This window comes from Oreochromis niloticus, linkage group LG7 (genome assembly GCF_001858045.2).
Source record: "Oreochromis niloticus isolate F11D_XX linkage group LG7, O_niloticus_UMD_NMBU, whole genome shotgun sequence".
In the NCBI taxonomy this organism is placed as follows: Eukaryota; Metazoa; Chordata; class Actinopteri; order Cichliformes; family Cichlidae; genus Oreochromis; species Oreochromis niloticus.
In genome coordinates, this window is record NC_031972.2 from 20043379 (window position 1) to 20062840 (window position 19462).

The following is a 19462-nucleotide window of genomic DNA, read 5'->3' on the forward strand; positions in this document are numbered from 1 at the left end:
AATTTCCTGGCTGATGCAGATGCACAGCAGTTTTAATCTATTTAGGTGCACTTGGATGTCTAACTGGCACACAACAAAAGCCACAAACAGCTCTATCTCTCCACACAGAACTCCAGACCATCCATTCTTTGGGTATTGTGGTGCGTATTAGTGCATTTCTTGTTGAAAGGTTTGTGGAATCATCGTCCCTGTGAACTGTTGCATGCATGACGGTGGTGTGGAAATTGATCAATTCTGACTGTGTGTGTGGTCTTCTTTAGGTATGTTTGTGAGTGGGTACTTGGAGGTAGTGGAGGCTCAAAATTGTTATTTTATAGCCAAATAGGTAATAACTGTTTTGGTGTTTCAGCCAGCAGCTGTTGAAAATGATGTAAGCATCTTTATTGGCTTTTATTAAAGTTATTATTATTATGAAGCTTTGTTTTCAGCTGTTATGAATCTTTATGCATCTCATATGGTATAATTTCCAATTTAGAAATGCTGCTCTGCACTTGGCCTCCAATTTGATGCCTGATTGATGGCCAGTTTAAAGTTAGAGCTGAAGAAACGGCAGCTCGCAGCCTCTGTGACCTATTGAACAATGCAAGAAATTCACAGATGAAAAAACATTTTTGGATTTTGTAAAAAAAAAAAAAAAAAATTAGCTAGAACTTAACACAACAGCAAATTGAACTGTAACGAAGAATTAGTGTTGAATGCTGGCTGGCAGCTGGTTATAAATGTATAAGTTAAGAGGTCCAATGAACTTCCAAGGATATTATACTTGTGAACTCTCATTAACTTGCATAGTTAATGCATTTCAGATTCAAATGTTCACATACAGGTTTTAGTTCACCTTGTGTTTTATGTTTACATATATATACAGCATGTGCTGAATATATATGTAAACATATCTATACAAAATATATGAAGAGAAGAAAATACTTTGGAGTCTGGGAGACATGAAGGCTTGTTTGATTAAAAGGATCAAGATTTTTTTTTAATAAACTTAAGTAGTTGTTCTCCAGGATTTCTGGGGGTCCTTTCAAAGTTTTTCTCTGGACATTAGCTGCCTTTTTCACTCATTTATTACAACAGATGATGTCATGTTCTTAAGAAATAGGGGAAAGAAAATCAATCAACGACCTGCCAAAGGACCTGAGCGATTCATCTGGCCCTTCTATTGATCCATCTGCTGTTCACTGAAGCCTGATCAGAAATGGTCTCAGTGGATTGGTGGCTGTCAAGCAGCCATTCTTAAGGAATGAAAACTGGGAGAAAAGGCTGAGGTGCCAAATTACATAAGAACTAGCCTGAAGATCAGTGGTTATAAGCCTTGTGTATTGATGAATCCAAATATTACATTTTTGGTTCAAATTGTTGAGTATGAAAGGAGGAAATCAGGAAGTAGGTACAACAGTGAGTGGCTACAGCCATCTGTAAAGCACGGTGGAGGCTCTGTCATGGTTTGTGGCTGTATTTCAGCCAGTGGGGTTGTGTATTTTGTAAAAATTTATAGAATTACAAACACATAAAGTATGGTCAGAGTTTGATTCTCTATGCAGTACAATTTGCAATACCACCTGAAAGACAACATCTTTATTTTTCACCATGACAATGATCCTAAACATACTCCCAATCCACTAAAAGCATACTTGGATAGAAAAACACACAGTGGAGCACTATCAGTCATGGATCGGCCTCCCCAGACCCCAGATATCAACATTATTGATTGATACAGTGCAGGATCTTCCTGAACACAACAAAAGGCAGCCAACATCCAAAGTAGAGCTTTCAATGTCCTTCAAAAAGCCTGGAGAACGCTTCCTGAAGAATGCTTAAAGAAATTCCAAGCGAGCTTGCTTAAAGAATTCAGGCTGTTTGGGGGCAATAACAGTTTGTCTGTATGCATAAATATGTGACTTGACAGCAAATGCATATCACAACAAGCTGTTTTGTTAGTCATTATCCACTCTGTGACTCAGACACAAGACTTATTCTTTTGTTTAATAAATTAAAAACTAGTATAAATGCACCCGCATTCCTCCAAAACACATACAAACACTTGACTATAGTGTAAATTATACATGCATGTGTGTGTGTGTGTGTGCGCGTGTGATATAACATGTTCATGATGTGATTTTGCATGCTTTCGACTGACGTCTGTGTTAAATGTGTAGGCATCATTTGCAACACTGTTACGTTTGTATATTTTTAGCCTCACCTCTGTCCTGTGGGGTTGTAGATCTCATTGCTTTGGCAGCCACTTATTGTGATGGGGTCAAAAGACTGGAAGGAACGTAGGGCTACGCCGGAGATGGCCACGAGGTGAGAGGAAAACATCACCAGGATAGCCTTGGTGTGGTAAAAGGCCACTGACAGGTCATGACTCACTGGGATGACCAAAGGGTTTGTGCGACAGCTTAGACGCCACTCACCTGTGGAGAGGATATTGGGGCCGATAGCAGAAGACAAAACATTGTGCATTGACGTCGAGATAGGGAAGGTAGGGGACAGAAGCAGATGCTAACCAACCTCAAAGATCAAAAAGAAGAGGAGGCCTACAAAGCAGCTGGTGATGAAAAGCTGATACCGTGTTCTAACTGAGACATAAGCAATCGAGTTAAAAAAACAAAGGGATGAAAGCAACACATACTTAAGGGGGCGGTGTTCTATGTGACGTATGCTTTCATCATTTCACTTAGTTAGACTGATACAGAGGTAAGTAGTAGTTTGAAAACACATTAAGATCATTCTCACCTAGGCTATGGATCCCCTCCTTGGTGTCCACCAGTTGAACAGTAATATTACATTGTGTCTGATCAATGAAGCCAGTCCCATCAGCAGCCAAGTGTATAATTACTGCTGCTGCCACCATGGGATGAGAAAAGTGGGCCTGAATAAAGGGAAAAGAGAAAAGCACAAAGTTAAGTATAATTTATCACTTGTATTCTATTTCCAAGAGCTACATGTTTGTGTTTGTGTGTACAACTAGATTTATCCTAATTTGTTTAATATCTAATACACAGATACTTTCCCATTCCAGGCGTCTAATGCTGATTACTCTCTAAAGCTTTGTCAGTATCAGTACAGCAGTTTGACATTATTACAAAGAACACTCAACCCAAAAGCGCAATTTTCAGGTGTCATCTGAACTATATTTCATGGATATTGGTTACCTTAAGCCAGTATGTATAATATCCCCAGGCTGAATCAGCCACTCGACAGGGGAACCATGCGTACTGCGACACTCCATCAGATAGGTCAAACACCTTGGACTGACATGTCTGGAGAAGTACAAGTGACAGAGAAAGGAGAATGAACAATTTTGTACAAATCCTTTTGTTAAAATGTTCTTCTTTATTTAAACAAATGAGACCAAATTTCGCACAGAAGAAAAACTGTCAAGAAAGTTTTTAAAAAGCACACACATATAAGGGGCTGGTCTCCAACCACTTGCAGTCAGTTGCCATGTTTAAAGTAACTTTGGTGTCTCAATATGGCAATGAAAGACAGAGTCAGTCTGCTATCAGTTTGCAGTTGAAAGACACTAAAAAAGCCTGCTTTTATTTAGGAATATAATCAGAATACAACCATCTGGCAACCAGTTAAGTCCAGTTCCCAAGGAGATGCATCGTGAACTAGTTGCACAGAATGAGTCAGACTGTTTGCAGTGTGTTGGCAATCTGTCTGCATTTATAAATGAGAAGGCACTTATTTACAAACCTGTCTGAGATGGATTGCTGTCACTTTGAGTTGGACTGTGATTGTTTAGAGGTAGGTTGCCTCCCACCAGGCGACCTGTGCAATCACGTTGCAATGTGATCTCCCGGAGGTTAAAGCTGTTTCATTGTCAACCTCTGGGGAATCATTTTGTCGCTGAATGTGAAAAAATTTCAGTATAATCACAGCTGTTGATTTTTCCTGCTCGCAAGAAGGTAGCTGTTGTATTCTTACTCTACTGTGACTAAGCCATAAGTGGAGGGTTTGGTGGTCTTTGGCATCTTTTCTCTGCTTTCTGGAGAAAATGTGATTCTGTTAGCTTCATTGAGTAATGACCTTCAGCTTGCAAAGGAGCAGTTAAGAGCAGAAATAGCATTTCCAAAGGTGACGCCATCTACCTCAGACAGAAAAGTGTGGAGTATCTATTCCAAATTTGGAATGTGTTGGTGCCCCAAGTGGAGAAGTATCTCCTCCTGAGTATTTACAGATGACCGTACATATCCACTGTTCTCCTTCTCACCTCACCTCACTCTAGATGTTAGTGATAATTTGAACAAAAATTCGGATTGATTATTCCATTCGACCCAGTCCAGTTAGGAAAAAAATCCAGTAAAGACCTATTTGTTAAGAACATCAGACACTGTCCAGATGCAGTAGATTGTATTTTCTAGGCCTGTCACCACTTTTGTCCTACACGTGTCCAGTTTCCTCAGATTTTGTAGGGACACACTGCACAATGTGCTGAGATTAGTTTTCATTTGATAGGGAATCACTTGTAAGTGCTCTTGCAACAAGCTGCTAATGTTTAAAGACACAATCTGAAAACGGATTCTTTGATAAGCAATCAGTGTAGACACAGCACTGACTCATCCCTTGAGCTGGATATCTTTTTTAAATGCTGAATCATTCACTGGTCAATGCTTGTTCAACAAACAAAGAAACATTCCCCTGAAATTGGTCAGTAGCCAATGTCTAAAGAAAAAGTTCGAAAGACTTTCAGAAAGCCTGGAGAACTATTGCTCAAGACCACTTTAAAACAATTACATGAAAGTCTACCTCCTAATATATTTCCTTTACATTGATAGGTGACTCAGTATTTTTCCCAGTACTGTATATAGAGTGTGCAAGCATCTAGACCCTTACAGTGTCCATTCCTATCAGCTACTGTTATCAGGGATGATTCCTGAAAAGCTTGTTCACTGTGCTGTGACCCCTACTTTTCCACAACCGTCACTGTTTGTGTACTGTTTGGAATGACGTGCAACTGACGTGCATTGTGTGCAGCACTGTTTGTTTTTGTCAACAAACCTAGCATCCTGTTGTGACACATGCCCCACACCCCCCTCCACTTTTTCTGTCTTTGATTCTTTTTATACTAGTCTCTGTTTTATGTTCTCAGCATGCCCACTCTGTTATGCCACGCACGTCCGCTAGAAGCCCTCAGAGAGTATTTGAAATTTTATGTAGCACTTTAATTTGTGACTTGTGTTGCAGAAATTACTCACTCAAAAAAAAAGTGCAGAAAAAGACAGTTACTCTGTATTATTTTTCAGTTTAACTTATGTATAAGTTACCTTTATAAAAGTTAAAAAAAAAATATTCAAATTTAAAAAGTGAATGAAAAAGAATATTCGCGATATCTTATAGAACTTGCCACAGTTCTTGTGTGGCTTTCGGCTGTCTCAGTTGCATCTGTCTGCGTTCATGTAATCCCAGACAATGATCGGAGCTCTGTGGGGACTGTACCATCTGCTGCAGTGCTCGTTGCTCTTCTTGTTGCAGAACATAGTTTTTTTGGACACTGGCTGTATGTTTGCGGTTGCTGTCATGTTGAAAAATAAATCTGGGACTAATCAGCTGCCTTCTTCACGGTATTATGTTATGGATAATAATAAAATGTATCTGGTTAACCAAAGTGATTTGTACAATAATGAGGCTCAGCTTCATATATACTATTTATACGTCTAAATTTGAATATAGCGATAGGTACATGTGCAAACACACTCACTAAATCCAATGACATGCCTGCTGAAACAAAACAATAAAGGCACACAAGCTATAAGCTTGTTTCAGCTGTATGAGGATTTAGAACCAATGACTTTCTCCAAAGGCAAAGTTGTAGAGCAACATGTAATTTTGATCAGTTGGGATCACATTTATACTGATTGTATCATGCCAGGATTGTCCAGGTACACAGAGGTAAAAGAAAAACTATAACATTCTTCCTTTCTTTTCTTTCCTTTCCTTTCCTTTCTTCTTTACCTTATCTGCTTTGAAGTGTGGCTGTATACAATGACTGCAAATACATTTGATTTCTGAAAGCCAGCAAACAGATCTGACTTATGAACAGCTAGTATTGTGTGGGGTTATACATTACATGACTGCAGAATCACATATATTATATGTCATATAATATATCATATAATATTACTGTTGTGCGTTTGGTAACATAATAAAAAATCTCTAACCTCTGGGAGTTCTGAAAAGTGCACTAATTTACCTCATTAGCTTTGGCAGTATCGCGAGCCATGTAGAAGTGATATGGAGAAAACGGTAAAAGACTATTGAGTGGTAGATAAACAGATAATGAGAAGAGAGGACACATACCCAAGGACAGTGAGTTTCACTTGCTGCCCTGAGCTAGTGAAATAAGACACCAGTAACATGAGACTTTTGCTACTGTAAGATCCTGCCACTGTGGAAAACTGTCCAGAGCAGCTATCTGTCCATATATCTGTCCCCTGGATCTGTTGACGTGACCTTTCCGATCAGAGCTGAAGTGGCAGAAATGAGAAATGCAGGTGACAAAACCTAAGATAAGTTGCCATTACGGTAACTGGGACTGGGACTACTTGGAAGCAATTATGATGATCTTCTTTGTGATAATCACTCCAGGTTTTTTGAAAACATTTACGAGAAAATTTATTGAACGGTTTGCTGAAAGTTTGCTGAATGCAAAAAATAGGGTGTGAATTTATACCCCACATACAGCCATACACTGTGAGGAAAGAGTTGTTTGATTCACTACTGAATTTGTAAATGTGCTCACACAGAAAACAGTTCCTAACTTTTACAGTAGTTTTATTTTTATGGAAAGAGAAAGAATAGTAAGCGAATATCAAGAAAAAACAAATGACATAAAACCCCAAAAAGTTGATTCTGTTCATCTGTATGTAGAGTTTTCAGTGGGAGAAATGTTTCGTCACTCCTCCAAGTCACCCCGACCTTATAAACATTACATGAAACTGGCACCACTGTGAGGTTTATATATGTCCGTTAATAAAAGTTATAAACTAATTTGCATGTCATTGAGCTAAATAATTATTTGATCCCCAAGCAAAACATGACTTAGTACCAGTTGGAGATCCTGTTCCTAGCTGGTCAGCAGGTTTGTCAGTAGGGATTTTGTGTTCTTGGTGACGGTGGTTCCAACTGCCTTCAGATCATTGACAAGCTGCTCCTGTGTAGTTTTGGGCTGATCCACCACCTTTTTCTTTATCCAGACCAAGGGTGATTGCTAGTCATTTTGTATTTCTTCCATTTCCAAATAAATGCACCAACAGCCATTGCCTTCTAACTGAGCTTCCCGATGGTCTTCCTGACATCCTTTGGCAGATCTTTGGTCTAATCTATCTTCGTTGAAATTGATGCTTTGGGTGTGCTTTATAGATATATATATAACAAGGTGAGATCAGTAGTATCTGTATTTATTGTAACAGTATCTGTGATTGATTGATTGATTGATTGATTGATTGATCAATTGCAATCTATATGCCACATGGACACATAGTGGAAGAAAGAAATTTGGCTGGATTGTGGAGGATCAAACACTTTTTTCACTCAATGACATGCAAATCAATTTAAAACTTTTAAGTAATGTGTTTTTTTTTCCTGTGTATATGGTTGATATCCTGTTTCTCTCCATTAAAATATAACTACCATAAAAATTTGAGAGTTTTCATTTCTTTGGAACTGAGCAAACTTACAAATTCAGCAGGGGAGCAGATAAGTACTTTTTCCACTGTACAGTAAGTCTGCCAATTTGCTGAGGGACTGTTTCCATTGCTAACTCTTCAGTGACAGCAGATGACAAAACCTTTTATATGTATAAGCCACGTACTTGTTTATGTAAACACACATATCACTACCTAGACACTCCTGATTCTCCTGTATTTCCCCACCCTCAAGAAAACAACCCTACTTTATCAAAACAACAGAAGGCAATTCACCCCCCACGTGTGAGTCAGCTATATTAACTACCAGGTTATGTTGTCATTGTTTTTTTGTTTTTTTAAATTACAATTAGGTCCATAGGTTTGTAGACAAATACATATTTTATAACCAGCAATCATTAGGCTGAAAAAACAAAATAAACCTATGAGAGATAGCATAAACATTTTTTAGGACTGACCAAATCTACAACCTTGTACACATTTAAAAAGAATGAATAAACGCGCTGGTCAGCTTAGGAACATCAAATAGCTTTGATTGCCACAGATGACAAATGAAGTGAACCATCGCAGAAGTCTTTCTTTGTTAAAGAAAAAACACTTCACATTCTCAAACAAAGTCAAGAAAACTATTGAGGAGGGACTCACTTTCATGAATGTCAATGTAGCGGGTTTAAAACCACTGGTTACCCTCAAGAAGAAGATTCAACTTTGCCAGAAAATCTATATCTTACAAAATATTAAAAAGAACCTGCTCAGTTTGTAAATCTGGGGAATTTAAACCTAGATCAACTTGTATCAGAATGATGAGAAGTGAAAAGCATGGCTCATGATCTAAATCAGCGGTCCCCAACCTTTTTTGCCTCACGGACCAGTTTATGCCCAACAATATTTTCACGGACCGGCCTTTAAGGTGTCGCGGATAAATCCGACAAAATAAAACTAGTACCGGTACCGAAAAAAAGAAGATTTATTCATAACACACGTGAAAAGACCCAGGAAAACCGAGTTAACGATAAAAACGATAACGAAAAAACCCTGAAAACCATACATTTCACACCTGAGCCTCAACTCTCGCGGCCCGGTACCAAACGACTCACGGACCGGTACCGGTCCGAGGCCCGGGGGTTGGGGACCGCTGATCTAAATCACACCACAGCAACTCAAACATGGTGGAGCCAATGTCTGTAGATATCAAACTTGAAAGAAACATTCACTGCTTCAGACCTTGTTCAAAAATTATTGTGTCACATTTGTGCTACAAACAGATATTGTACAGGGACAGGAATCAATGCATTCTCAAGAGTAAGTACCCAAGGGAAGCAAAAGGAAGGGTGGTAGGACAGAGGGATGGGAATCTGCAGATTCAGAATATATAGTTATTTATACATGAAACCAACTTCAACCAACTAGGCAAGGTGCTTCTTCACTAACATCTGCAATACACCTCTGCATGACTCTAGTATTGAAAATATTATTGACAAATTAAAGTTAGCTTCTCTTGTCATTCCCTTTTAAAATTCTTTTTCTTAATATTCTGCCTCCCAAAGAAGAAAGTTATTAAAAGAAAGCCTTTAGTTTTAATCCATCAGCTGAGTACAATAAGACCAAATTAAAAGGGATACTGCTTAATGAGTCTGCTCCTAATATTGTATGTAGTAAATCACGGAATAGGATTTGAGTGTGGAAATGCAAATGGTATTAGTGTCACATACATAATTTACTAGCTATTTATAAGATGCAGTCCTCTGGATCCTTAAACACAAAGATCTGCTTGACATTATTTTCCTTCAAAACCTCAATCATCAAGTTCAAATTTAATGCATGTAAATGGAGATTGTTATTTGAGAAAGTCAAATGGTTAAATGTCATTCTGAAACTATACAAACTGTTGCTTTTCTTGAATAAATAGCAACACTGGAGATGAGTTCAAGTCCTTAACATCAAAATACAAACGCACACATACACATGGTTACACACATGGTCTTAATATTTACCAGCTGGCTAGTCAGACTGGCAGACAACAGAACTGCAGACACAAACTGGTGTTTGTAAATCACCACTTTGGATAAAAGGAGAGCTAAGTGACTTAAGCCAAGGGGAAACCAAAGCAGATAAATGTGATGAGAATGAGAGAGTTCAACTGTCAGACTCATTACTCTAAAAATATTGTCTGCAATGAAAAAAAAAAATCGACTAAAGTCATAAAGCACAATATAAACAGTAGGAAATGGCAAGAGGGTCTCTTAGCAAAGGTACAGTAATGATGATAACAATAATGGCTCTAATAGCATAATATAACAACAATAAGCCTTTCCGCTGGTGCCAGGGAGACGTTAGATCACCTCTGTGCACAAAACACTTATCCATATACAAATACAAATATATATATCTGTTCATACGCAAACAAACACATCACATGGTATATACAGTCTAAACCTACCTGATGTTGAAACCTACAGATTTTAAAAAATATATAAATAATTAAAAACTATTAAAAATGCCTTGAATGCAGTTCAGTAAATCTCATAGAAAAACTTACAGCTATGAGCTATATGTTCTTGAAAGATTTATATCACATTTTTGGGAGGCCCTGCAAAGCTCTTTTCCACATCTTTCAAAAATTGGAGAATGTCCCAAGAGCGTTCAGGACTTTCCTGAAACTCTAGTCTCATTTTTTTCTACTCGGCATTAAACAAAGCATTACAGTGAATCTACAGGGGGTTAAAAAGCAATCCAATTTAGTTCAGTTTTATTTATTTAGCTCAACACTGTGACAATAGTCAGCTCAAGGACCTTCACATTGAAATGTTTAATGAATGAATTTAATCAGTGACTGCCAGTTTTCAAATGTATATGCTATCTTATTATAAATGCTATAAATGCTACATCCATTTGTCAGAAGTTAAATGTATTACTGTTTTAGCTAACATTTCTAATGAATATCTTGGACAGATCATTTGTGGTCCAAGTGAACTAAGCCTTTCATATATAGGTATTAAAGGTTTAGTTATTGATATTAGTACATACATCTTAAACTATCTTTTAACACTTTTTTCACATTTGTAGTACAGTAATTCAGAAATTGAGTGGTATGGCCACCCACTCAAAAAAATGGAGAATATAAGGCACTTATGAGTGTTTACATGAAAATGCATTCAAGGAAAGCAGCAACAAGACCCCTACAACAGAACAGCGTCAACAGATTTGACAGTGTGATGCTATGTCTGATACTGAAGTCAGACACAGCATAACAGGAGGTGGAAGTGGGTTGTAAAGTGGCTTGCAGGCCAGCACCTGACTTTAAAACTATAAAACAAGGTAGTGACTTAGGCTATGTCCACAAGTAAAAGTTTATTTTTTAAAATGGGTTTCTGCTTTCATTTTGAAAATTATCTGCATGGGACCACAAAAAACACAATGCTATGACTATGGCAAAGAGAATATAACCCTAACCATATGGAAATACTGGTCAGTCAGAAGCCTACAAAAAAGATACGTGTCACAGTCTGATGTAAAAAAACAAAACAAAAAAAACTTTAACACTAACATTGCTACACAGCATCTTTGTTTTCCACATGTAAACTCAGAAATGGACTTTCAGCAAATCTCCCCCCTGGAAGGGGTTTTCATGTGGATGTGTACAAAAAGCTACCTTTATCAAAATATTCATATTGATGTGGACAAGGCTTCAAATTGTTTTGCATTTTTCCGTATTTGGAAAAATTTTGGACTCTATAAAATTAGGATGACATTTTTGGTAAAAGGACTGGTACTTATATAACACCGTTTTACTCAATTCAGCACTTAAAGCACTTTCTACTTCCTCACCCATGCAATCACATATATTCATATAGTGCTTTTATCTATGTATAAGTGCTGTCTAAGATTCACAGTCATTCACACTTCAATGGATGGATCAGGGTTAAGTTGGGGTTCGGTATCTTACCCAAGAATACTTCAGCATGTGGAGTGCAGGAGTCAGGGGTGTACTGACCCTCCAAATTGGTAGATGAGCCACTGGAGCCACAGCCTCACCAAGAGAACTTTTGAAAGAATATATTTAATTACTCACAGCGCCTCATTCTACACAAGTTTGTCTTAGCTTCCTTCCAAAAAGCCCATCCATCCATGTGTATATCCAATTTCTTCACCAGTTATCCGGTTTAGAGTTACTAGGTTACTGGAACTTCTTCCATCTGTCATAAGGCAAAAGATGTGGTACACCGTGGCCTGATTGCCATTCTGTCACAGGGCCAACACAAACAGACTACCACTCACACTCACATCCATACCTACCACCATTTCAGAATCACCAGTTAACCTAACATGCATGTTATTGTACTATGAGTAGAAACCAGAGTACCCAAAGACAATACAGGCAGACACAACTCCACAAACAAGGCCGCAGCTGGTCAGTGGAATCAAACCCAGGATCCATTTCCTGCTGCTAACCCCTGCAGCTACTGCACCATCATATCATTGTTTTTTTTTAAAAATTTATTCAGTTCTCCGTTATATTTTTCAAAAGGCACATTTTATATACCAGTGTGAAGTCTGCACATTGGAAGCAGAAGTCAGCATCTGTGAGGCATTTGTGACAACAGAGAGAAAGAGAAACAGAGAGAAACTAGTATGAGTTTCCAAGCACCATCCCAGGGTTTACTGGAATGCTGGTGAGAGCCTGATGTGTGAGGTAATGTCCTGTCACCAAGACCCGCCCATACCTACTGAAGCTCACCGTCCCATTGGTCCAAGGCTAATAATATGCAACTTCCATGGCCTACTGAGAGTGGGGCTGTAAAAGTTAGTAAGTGGTGCAATGATGCAGTGACTGGGTGGTAGGGAGCATAGACCACAAACTAATGTATAGGGATTGTTGAGCATACAATGCCAGCAAGTTGAAAACAGATGGGCCTGAGGAGAATGTCCCTCAGTTATAGACCCCTCTGTATAATAAAACTGTGCTAAAACCCTGCATATTAACAGCTTGAAAATCTTATGGGGGGGTCATCAGTGCCATAAAAAAAATCACCATCTTCAATGAGGTTTCCACATGCTGGAACCACAATAATAACTGAAAGTGGAAAAGTAAAAGGGAGAAAAAAAAATGCCACCCCAGAGGTTTCTTTTTAATGATACCGCACGCTTATGTCACTGTCACCCTGCCTGATGAGGACTGTGTGGTTTGTGGGGCATGTTGGTGAAAGAGACCGTGCCAGATTGGCCTTCCTGAACTGGTGAAAGCAACAGCTCAGCTACTGTATGAACTTTTGTTTTTGTGGGTACTATGTGTGTGTGTGTGTGTGTGTGCATGTGTGTGTTTTAGCTAGTGTAGCAGTAGGTGTAAGTTTGCCAGTGTATTTGTTTGCATGTATATAGAGGAAAGAATGTGTAAACATGTATGTATGCGCTGCAGTAGCCTGTATACAGTAGGCATGTATCCTCCACTTAAGTGCACAAACACATGCTGGCTGCTTTTTTTGGGAGGACAGAACGGGGCCAGTTATTGTTTCCTGGTTTTACTAGACAGAAATAAGTTCTTTTACAGTGCCTCCTTCTGCCTCTCGCTTCCCTCTAAAGCATTTAGGCAAAGATGAATGTGGTAGGGGTTATTTAATCCAGACCTCATCCACATATGTTTGTTTTACATCTTTCTCAAGATGGGCGAACTTTGTATATAAGCAGGGTTAGGGTTGTAAAATGTTATCCCTTCTGGTGATTATGTATAATTAAGATTAGTGTTCTCAAGAGGTTCCTGGGAGTTGCATCAGAGATTACCTGGGCAGCAGCACTCTCTGGAGAAATCACCTGGTTTGCCTTTTTTTAAGCTGAAAGTCTAAATGCACCTACGCAAACACAAAGTCATTTACACACATGTACACGAAGACAAGGAGGTTGTACACATGAATGGAGGCACACATGGGTACACACACACAGGCACACACGCACAGACAAAGGTCAGTTGCTAGGGCCAATTCTCAGCTCCATTTCCCCTAGAGCAAGTAGAGCTGGCTCACCATATTCCACAGTGTGGTAGCGGGGGAACATTATGTTCTGCTCCACAAAGAGAGCAGTAGTACATTTAAGGCCCCTATGGACCTGCCCTATAATCCTGTTATGGAGTCGGCACTGTGTGTGCGTGAGTATGTGGTGTGTGTGTGTGTGTGTTTGCCGATGTGTTTCTGTCGTGTCTCTGAATCATTTACATAAGCTTGAAGTTATGTCATTGTACAGGTATACTACATTTGATGTCTACAAATGTTGCATTAGGTTCACAATATGACAACACACACACACACACACACACACACAACTATTCAACCCGGCTAAAAAGTTAATGGCAACAATAATGATAATAATGACATTTTTATTTTTTATTTTGCCATTAATGTTAACTTCATACACTTTCTGGTGGTATTTTGATTGGATCGAACTATTCATTTGAGGACATTTTAATGTGGGAATGGCCAGTAAGAGTGGTGTTGGACCATTTTCAGCTTTCAAAAGAATTTTTTTTATTCACTGATGTATTTTCTTTTGAATGCAGTATGACTTTTGGCTGAGTTAGTTTCCAGATTGCTTTACCCCCATTTATAACCTTAAACCCCATCTGTCATTTGTCATTTGAGTTTCTGCCACCTTACATTATTTCATCTGTAATTTAGGCAATTATCTTTATATATCATTTCCTTCATTTTTAATGTAACCACTCTTTCATTCAAGCGCAAAAAGTCTCTACAATAGTACATAACTAAACAGGGTAGTGCAAGAATTCAAAGACTTTATTACCGAAAACAAAACGTATAAATATCACATTTGCATTGTATGAGGAGGAGCACAGGCCACTAAACTGCTGTATTTTATTCAGACTGGCAGATTGTGTTAATGACTCTTTGCAACATTCATTTTCGTGTTGAAGAATTACTCCTAGTGGTTCCATGTTGGAGCGTCATTCATCGTTCTCCTTGGTTTTGCACTGGTGTATGAAGATGATTATGATACAGCAAAAGTATACAATATATCTGTATACACCTCCTAAACACAAAAACACACACACACACACACACCGTCTCTCTCTTGGACCAGTGCACAGCATTTGAGAATCGTGCAGATATGCGATCTCTTTCTCTTTCTGCTCAAGTGCCGTCTTGTGCTGTTGCTGCTTTCTTGCATCCGTAAAGATACCAATCACTGTTGCCCGCCTTGCTCTCTCTCCCACAGAATCAACACAGTCTTTAGACATCAAACAGACCTGATACACAAAGCCAATACAGCAGTTGTTTACTAGATCTGAAGGAAATGATGTGCTATCTACTTCCCCTACCCCCAACAGCAACAAATACCCATAAACACACAGAGTTCATTACACTTTAGGATTGTCCTGAATAAGAGGCATGTACTACAGTTCAGGATTTGGGTTTATCAAGTTAACTTAACTAAAAAAAAAAACCTTAAGATTTAACCCTGGGTTTTCTGTATTACAGAGGCGGCTCGCTTCTTACCAGATTGGATAGCCATGGTAATTTATGCAGACCAACCCCGCTCCAGAGCCGCTTATGTTTGAGCTTAGAGACGTATTCTCAGGAGAGTAGGGTCACCAGATCCATCAGATCTCAGTGCAAGAATACAAAGAGGGTCTGAAGTTTGTTGTTCTTTGTCGTTCCTGATGAGCATCAGTAAGACATGTTGCTTTTAGACAGCAAATGATTACCTGAAATGGAGCACCTTATTTTTAATTATTTTTTTATATAGAGTTTATAATTTTCTCTTTCATATTTATACTTTGAGTAACTTTAACAAATCAATCTCTCCATTTGAGATTAATTAAGGATACTGATTCTAAAAGCCTTGATAAACAATCCTAGAACATTAATTTTATAATATAATTAGAATTCATTAGTAAAAATACAGGTATAACAGTGTATTTTATATTTATACTGTAATACTTGTGGACATAATTTGGTTGCAGGCTCAGCCTACTTCTGAACCCTGTTTATTTATTTAAGTTATTTACTTGCTCTTATTTACTTCAGGTATTAAACCACTGGTATAAGACATGAATAACAACTGTAATCTGAGTGATTCTCCCATCTCTTATAGTACAGTTGTGATATTGATAAGTCTGTCAGGTTGCATTGTCATTATTTTTTCTGGCTTTCTTTCTTAGCTTCACACAGCCTAGACTTGATACTTTTTCTTTCTTTGTAAAACCAGCCACTCTGCTCACTTTAGACATATCCATGTTTCTGATTGATTATATGTTGCCAGTGCCATCCATTTCATTTGAACACACTTGGAGCGCACTTGGATTGAGAAACCCTGGCTTGACTTATCAAGTTGCCCACCTTTCACCACTCTTGTTATGTCCTCGGTATGCTGAATTAATTGACAAAGAATTGAAATGAATTTTCAAAGAATTACTTGACCATTAAAAAGGCATGACCATGCATTACTTTATACAACAAAACCTTAATGAATGCAGCTAGCACAGGATTATTTGCACAGTGTTTTGGAAAGAAGAGTGGAGACTGATGATGCATAGGACAACTGGAGAAGTCACCCCATGTGTGTTTATACACCACTACTGTATTTAATCATTAGCAATTATTAAACTCTGTCTCTGTCTCTTGATTTGCCTTTTCTCCTGTCTCTCTCTGTTCTTATTACTTTCCCCTCACTGCCAAGTGGTCACAGGAGATGGCTCTCCATCCCTGCACCTGGTTCTGCTGAATGTTTCTTCCTGTTAAAAGGGAGGTTTTCCTTCCCACTCTCACCAAGTGTTTGCTTATACAGGGTTGTGTTGTTGGTCAATGTTGGGGTTTCTCTTTCATATTATAGGGTCTTTACTTTACAATTTTCCAATACAACGTGCCGTGATGCAACTGTTGTTGTGAATTGGTGCTATATAAATCAAATTGAATTCCACTGAATTGAGATGTTTAGGTGTCTCGTTGTGTCCCTGGACCCTGTAATGCTTTTCTTTGCATTCTCCTTTTTAACTTAACTTAACCTCTTTCTGGGCCTCAGTTTGCAACTTTTTTCACTTTCACACATAAACACACATACACACATACACACACAGACCAGTACACCAAGAGGCATGGTACATATTATGGAATAAATGCTAGTGGTTAACCAGACACTAACTCCAGCAGAGAAGTTATTTTGGCTTTGTGTCATGGTAATGGCATTGTCTCCGGAGTGTGGTTGACTGAGATCAAAATGTTATCCTAAATAGAAGGTCCGCAACAGGAAGGGAAGGCTGCTGTTGTATCTCTATTAGTGATCAGGTCGTGCATAAGAATCTTTCTGCTTATTTGAGAGAAACCCAACTTCAGTGTGGTGTACAATGAAGTGTACAAAGATTGGATGAATGAAAAAGAGAGTAAGTGTCTAGTGGCCACTGTAGCTTCTATTATTATTCACGGTCAGTAAATGCTCTTCGTACTTGTTTCTTAAAAAGACGTGTACTTTAGTGACTTCAAAAAGCAAGAAAAAGAAAAAGAAATTAGAAAAAAAAACTATTTTAAGACATGAGTAGCAACAAGCACATTTACAAACCCAGTTCCAAAAAATGTTGGGACGCTGTATGAAATGTAAACGCAATGATTTGCAAATCTCTTAAAACCATATTTTATTTACAATAGAAGACAGAAAACATAACAAATGTTTAAACTGAGAAGTTTTACCATTTTATTAGAAAATGTTAGCTAAATTTGTTGGCAGCAACACATTTCAAAAAACTTAAGACAGGGTGTTGTTTACCACTATGTAGCACCCCCGCTCCTTTTAACAACACTGTAAACATCTGGGGACTGAGGAGACCAGCTGCTGGACTCAGAGAGGAATGTTGTCCTGTTGTTATCTCATTTTGGATTCTAGTTGCTCAAAAGTCTTGGGTCATTTTTGGGGGTGGGGGTTTCTCCCATGACTCAATTCCAGCCAGAGACAGAAATCATCTTTAGTACTACTTACTTTTTCAGTTTTTGTTCCCCTGTCCCAATTTGTTTTTCAGACATTACAAGAGAGCCAGGTGATGTCAAATTCAAACTGAGCAAATATTTTTCATGAAATTGTAAAGTGTCTCTGTTTAAATGCTAAATATGTCCTATTATGAATAAAATATGGGTTTATGGGATTAGCAAATCACTGTTTTTGTTTGCATCTGTGTAAGCGAGGCAACTTTAGCCATTTCTACTAGTTGGAATAGTTTAAATCCTCTTAACTTTCACTGGAGTTTATTTTTAAAGGACATTTCAGGCACGGTATTGAACCCAGATACACTGTGACTCACCTCCATATGTGTCAGTTTACAGTGTAGTAGTAGATTCAGGTAAAGCAAACAATGACCGGCCTAACATCTTCTCTTGTTTTTCTGTCTCTCAAGAGAAAGGAAAACAAATTGACACAGTTTCCAGCACTTCGAAAACCTTTTTGATCATGCCCTTAAAGTCCAGATTTGAAAACTGTTATGTGCACATTTGCAATTTGCAAACTTGTGCTTAAAGCACAGAAATTCTTTAGTAAAACTGACCCAGCCTTCATCTTGATGATTACAACTGGTGACTATAGTTGGCTCCGTGACCCAGTGATCAAACAGCAGTGTTCACTGGAATAGCCTGTAAGCTTTTAATGAAAACAAGACATATCACACCAGGAACACTATCAGTAACATGCTATTATTGGTCCACGCTGTCAGGGCTGCAGACATTAACATCCTGGTATGTCCAAAACTGAACATTTTGGCTGAAAGAACCTGCACTGTAGCACGTGTTATGGTCTACCATGTAACAGCAAAAAGAAGTTTTCTTGACCACACAAACACAATTGTGGCTCACCACTTGCCTTACTCAGCAGATCTGACTCCCTGTAACATCAGTCTGTTCTACAAAATGAAGGCTCATTGCCTTTCAGAAATAATTACAACATAATGGGAGTGCTAGAACTACTACAGGAAGGAGTCAACCTTTAGTGTAATGGTAAAATTGAAGTCATAGAACTGTTTTGCGATTGTTTAACTTTTCACATTGATCACCGTCATCTTAAAGTTACCTGGAACTTGGCAGAACTACCACAACTGTTTTTTGACTAAAAAAGGCTTTCCACCAGCAAATATTCAAAGGCACTCAGGAAACTTCTAAATTAGAAGATAGGGAATTAGATCCAGATGCCTGAAGAATGACTAATGCACTCTATGGTAAATTGTTGTTTGGCATTAAGGGCGATTACGAGCAAAAACAGCAATTAAAATACCAAATGGCTGGACACTGGCGAAAGTTCCTTCGAAATAGGTAAAATCTTCAAAGCCAGCGTTTTGCAACTGGTGACTGTGTTGCATTACATGTTGTTCTAACATGGTCACATTTAAACTGTATGAACAAAGACAGACCTACTGCCTGGTCTTCATCTTCACAACCAGTCTTTACATGCTTCATCTGAGGCATGAGCCTCCAGTGCAGTCAGCAATGCCACACACGTTCAATTGCACAACTGCTTAGGAGAACAGCCTGGAGAGGATTTTAACTCAGTTATTGGAAGCCAAGATATGTTATCTTTCTTTCTTTTTTGTTCAAATAAACCCCTATTAGCAATCATATATTTTAGCTGTTACTGCACATATGCTTAAAGCCAGAAGAACACAGAATAATCAAATTCATTTAAAGTTAAAATACAATTTGAGAACATTTTGATGTGTTGAAAAGTTGAAAAACAAATCAATTTACATAAACACTGGTGATTTGAATATATATGATTTTCAGCTCATTGTATAAATAAGACTATGTGAGAATGTAAGGGAGAGATGGACA

The 19462-nt window shown here is 38.3% G+C and overlaps 1 protein-coding gene across 2 annotated transcripts in view; it reads right to left on the reverse strand.

Moving 5' to 3' along the window:
* Positions 1–19462, reverse strand: part of pappaa (pregnancy-associated plasma protein A, pappalysin 1a) — a 98368-nt gene that overhangs the window by 38198 nt on the left and 40708 nt on the right. For both annotated transcript variants that reach the window (XM_013277442.3, XM_019361040.2), the window contains exons 11-13: positions 3159–3266; positions 2740–2875; positions 2204–2417 (exon numbers count right to left, since the gene is read on the reverse strand). In XM_013277442.3, the coding sequence (XP_013132896.1) occupies positions 2204–2417; positions 2740–2875; positions 3159–3266 (458 nt within the window). The remainder of the gene's footprint in view (positions 1–2203; positions 2418–2739; positions 2876–3158; positions 3267–19462) is intronic.